We start from the raw sequence: 4787 nt of genomic DNA on the forward strand, positions 1-4787 counted from the left end.
TTTTATTTTTTTTATTTTTTTTATTTCTTTAATTTTTTTATTTTTTGTTAGGGACAGTGACGTCACCGGTTTTTAAGTACTTCTCCAAATTCCATTGACCACCGTTGTCCGTCTAAGTTGTTCCGCACACAACCCCCTCAAACGTCACCACTTCAATCGATCACAAGAAATCTCACTCTCGCATCTTGAATAGCAAGGTTCATTAACTGCATCACATCAATGTAATAGATTGCAAGAACAAACTGGATAACATCATGGTAAGTTTATCTGTCCTTCACATCAATCTTTTCTGTTTGATTTTCTTTTGATGCTATCATATTCATTGATGCCCTTTATTCTCCTTCAACAATATCAATTCACTTATATCATTGTAAGTTTCCCTCTTTTTCTCTTCTCCAAAGACTCATTTTGATTTGATCATGCTCGGTCCTTCCTATTTTGTTCTTTGTGCTCATGACATTGTATTTTGATGATCCACGGATTGACAGCTTTGAAACTATCCTGTGTCCAATTACTCTGTACTCCACCTTTAGAAGAAGATGCAACAGTTCAAAAGTTCTTTTTATCAGGTTTGTTTGTTCTGCTTTATCTCTATCCATTGAATCATCTCTTACAAAATCAAAATGAAAATCATGAAGAATAGATCGAGCAGAATGGAAGTATGAATTTCAAAAGAACTTATAAAACAATCAAACTTCATCATGCTACTTCAAATCCAATTTGTCTGAAGTTCAATAAACAATCACTCAATTCAAAACCAAATGAACTAATCAACCTTGACCAATCTTTTTCATTTCTATCGGATCAGGAGAATCAGTAAGATCAGCTATAGTAAAACAAATAAAATCATTCAACAAAACAGATACACTCGAGACAAGCTCATTTCTTTCAAAGTAACAATCTACAAAAACTTAATAGATCAAGTGAGATGTTCTTTTTCTCAAACATCTTAACTTCATGATTCAAGTTTACTGATTTCTTGTAACTACTTTTTATCTAAATCTTCCTTTTTATCCGACTCTCCCTTGTCCACAGATTGCTCGATCACTGGCTCGATCACCTGTATGTATTAGGTAAGTAATACATACATCTATTTGGCTTCATGCCTCACGTTCAGTCATATCTACATCATCATTTCCTTTGATACGAAGATCTACATCACCTTCAGGTCTATTTTATTTTATTTGAGTCTTTCTGTCTCTATTTTTCGGCTCTACTCTTCCAATCTTATTTTTTGTATTAGCTTGATATATTTATGTAGTATTGAAGAGTATTCGCCAATGCAAATAGTAGATGAATTCTGTTATGCACAATTCTGTCAGCAAAAAAACAGCCCATCCCAATTTAAGTGGGCTGGCTATTAAGAACAAATAAGGTGAATGAGCACTGAGGGCAATCACTCAACCTGTCATTGGTGATCAAGCCTGCACTGTTGTCATTTCAGATAACTCACCTTGTCAATGTGTGAGTTATTCCACCTTGTCATGATGTGAGATGCTCACCTTGTTATGATAAGGGGTTAGATTGGGTGATGCTCACACTGGCTGGCACGTGTAACTCACATTGGGTATGACAATGTAGACAGCATGCAGGGTCAAAATTCACGTGAGCGTCACATGCCACCCGCCCCGTGGTGTAGCAAAGACTGATGTTGATTAGGGTTAAAGATCATCACTTCACATGGAGATGAGTGGATCAGAATCCAATCCAGCTTCAAGTCTCGTGATTCTCAAACGACTTTTAGCGATCCGATCTTGACAGAATCATCGAGAGCTCCTTAATCAACTCCAAGCTCTGGTTTTTGATTTGATCTATGACCAACTTGAGATCTGAAGTTTACCATCAAGCCGATTCCTGATTTGAAGGGCTCATCAAACCAAACTCATCGAAATCCTATGTCTACTTTTCATGCATATCATTACTAAGAAATCTGCATTTACAAGAATGTAAAGGATCTGTAGAATCTTATGATCTGTGATCTGAATTTCAGCACGTCTTAGATCCATCACGACGAGAGACCAAGATATCTTAGTTGAGGTCTCTTTCTTATGCATTGGCTTATAGTGCCGGTCTTCAAGATAGATAGATGTCGATTTATGAGACATATTGATCAGGATCAGACAGACTTATCGAATCAATCACGATACCAGTAATGGGGTAGTAGTACTTTCACATCTCTATGAGAACAATCATCTTCTGATGTTATGTTTTGTTTTATTTAGGGGAAACGTAAGAAACCTTTCTCTTGGGTTATCTGTGACTGTGAGTTTTGATTCATGAATCTCTTAAAATGATCATGATGATTAGATTTTGTAGACAAACGTCTCCTGAGGATCTAATTGACCATGTGCTACTATATAGTACCACAACATCAATCCAGGAGTGATACATCATGAGCTGAAGAATAGTTTATGCATATACTTATTGACAGATTCATGCCAAAGAATACCTTCATATGTAATTAGATTCGCGGAAAAGTGTGTTGAGTTCGGATTAGCTCAGACAGGTTCTGATGACTGAATTCTCGACCATATCAACTTACGTAAAACATATCTATGGTATTCCGCGTGTTGAGCGGGGATAGCTTGGAGGAAGGGATATCGAAATGAATGTGAGATTGAGGGTTGGGTTGATTATGTACTTGAGAGATGCATTGGATTAGAAATTAGAAGTGGTTGAAAGTTACATAAACTGATTGGAGTGAATCAAAGTGAGATGAAGAAACTTGAAGATGATTTGATGAAACATGGTACTTACTTACATAATCGTGAATTGATTGGATTGGATTGAAAGATGAAAGATGAAAATGTATTTTGTGATGATTTGGATTTGTTTGGATATCAGAGTTTGAATTTGAATAGATAATTTACTTTTTTTTATTTGGGGGATGAGGCGGAAGAAAGTTTAATTTTTGAAATTTTGGTACCTACATACCTTGAAGTTTTTAAAAGAGAAAGTTCTTTTTGGAATCTTTTAATCCAGTGTAGGCTAGCTGAACTTGACTCTTCAACAAAAACCAAAAACAAAAATACCAAATCAAGAATCAAACTCAACTTCATCATCAAATCAAACTCAACTTCATCATCAAATCAAATCAAATCAAATCAAATCAAATCAAATCAAATCAAATCAAATCAAATCAAATCAAATCAGTTCTTCTGATCAATTACACATACAAACAACAGAACAACAAGATACAGATCTCAAGACTTCAAATCCATCAATCGATTAGTCATCAATCTTAACTTTTGAACTGATTTTCATTGTGATCAACTTCATTCAATTTCACCATTCACTACATCTATCAAAGCTTTCGAAAACGATAAGGAATCTTCAACTAAACCATCTACCTATCAAGACCAACATCAAGATTGAACTTGAAGAATATCAGAAATCTAAAATAGATATCAGATCAAAGAAAACCTATTGAAAAGAGCAACTGGATAAAGTTAATTGGAAATCAATTTATCATCAACCGAATTTAAAGAATACTACATCATCATAATCATCAGAAAGAAAGAAAGAAAGATCAAAGGAATTAGAAATTCAGAAAGATAACGAAAAAAACCAAACAATAGATCAGTTTGAAACAAGATGTCAAACAGTATGATGATGTATAAGGTGAGGTAAGAATTTATACTACATGAATTTATCAATCATTCAAATCAACTTGAAGGACTGAAGTCTGACTAAGATCCATCTAAACCTAAATCTAAATCAAACGATGACTTCAATCTGATGGCGATGTGATCCTTACAGATCGTCTTACTTGGTGATGGTGGTGTGGGTAAAACAACATTAATCATTCAACTTTGTATGAACAAATTCATGGGTTAGTCATCATTTCAACTTGATCAATTGAAAAGAATCATCAGTGATATCTTCTGATTGATGATGGTGTTTTATTTGAATTGGAATGCTTTATTTATCTTAGATGGTTATGATCCAACGATTGAAGATTCTTATAGGAAACATGTAGTGATTGATGATCAACCTTGTATACTTGAAATCCTTGATACCGCTGGACAGGGTTAGTGATCCGGAATCGAAACTCTATCATCTCATCTCATCTCATCGATCACGATCACTAACATTGATCATCTTCATTTCAGAGGAATACACTGCACTCAGAGATCAATGGATCCGGTAAGCACATCCCTCTCTCAACCTCTGACCCAGAAAGCCATCCAGGAAAAACCCTAAGTCTCTCAAATCTCTTCAACCCGAATCAATAGTGAAGGAGAAGGATTCGTATTAGTCTATTCGATCACAGCCAGAGCGACCTTTGAAAGAATAGAAAGGTTTCGATCTCAAATCTTAAGAGTCAAAGATTCTGAATCGATGCCAATCATCTTAGTAGGTAATAAAGCAGATAAAGCTAATGAAAGAGAAGTAGGAAAAGATGAAGGAATTGCTTGTGCTAGAAAGATGGGTTGTGATTTTTTGGAAACGAGTGCTAAGACTAGATTGAATGTGGAATCGGCTTATTTTAATTTGATTAGGTGAGTTTGTGGATTGGGAAAAGAAAAAAAAAATTAAAGCTTGACTCTTTTTTTTTTTCAAAGGATCTTCATCTTGATTGACTTTTTTCCTTTTTTGTGCATTCTTTTTAGAGCTATTATGGCACAGAGAGAAGGTGAAAGGAAAAAACCAAGGGAAAAGAAAAAGAGATGTGTGATTCTTTAATCTTTTGAAGTATATGTGTGTGTGTGTGTGTGTGTGTATGTGTGGGTGTGTGGGGGGGTTTTTTATTCTTCTTCTTCTTCTTCTTAATGATTTATAGATCA

At 34.9% G+C, this 4787-nt stretch overlaps 1 protein-coding gene across 1 annotated transcript; it reads left to right on the top strand.

The window, feature by feature from the left end:
- Window positions 1-3594: 3594 nt before the first annotated feature.
- On the top strand, window positions 3595-4506 carry MELLADRAFT_40575 (uncharacterized protein; the record flags this gene model as incomplete). The annotated part of the gene is made up of 5 exons (XM_007417749.1): window positions 3595-3621; window positions 3760-3832; window positions 3935-4030; window positions 4113-4146; window positions 4236-4506. The coding sequence occupies 5 exons, from the start codon at window positions 3595-3597 to the stop codon at window positions 4504-4506; spliced, it is 501 nt and encodes a 166-aa protein (XP_007417811.1).
- Window positions 4507-4787: the final 281 nt, after the last annotated feature.

The sequence above is a fragment of the Melampsora larici-populina genome, assembly GCF_000204055.1.
Source record: "Melampsora larici-populina 98AG31 unplaced genomic scaffold MELLAscaffold_78, whole genome shotgun sequence".
Classification (NCBI taxonomy): Eukaryota; Fungi; Basidiomycota; class Pucciniomycetes; order Pucciniales; family Melampsoraceae; genus Melampsora; species Melampsora laricis-populina.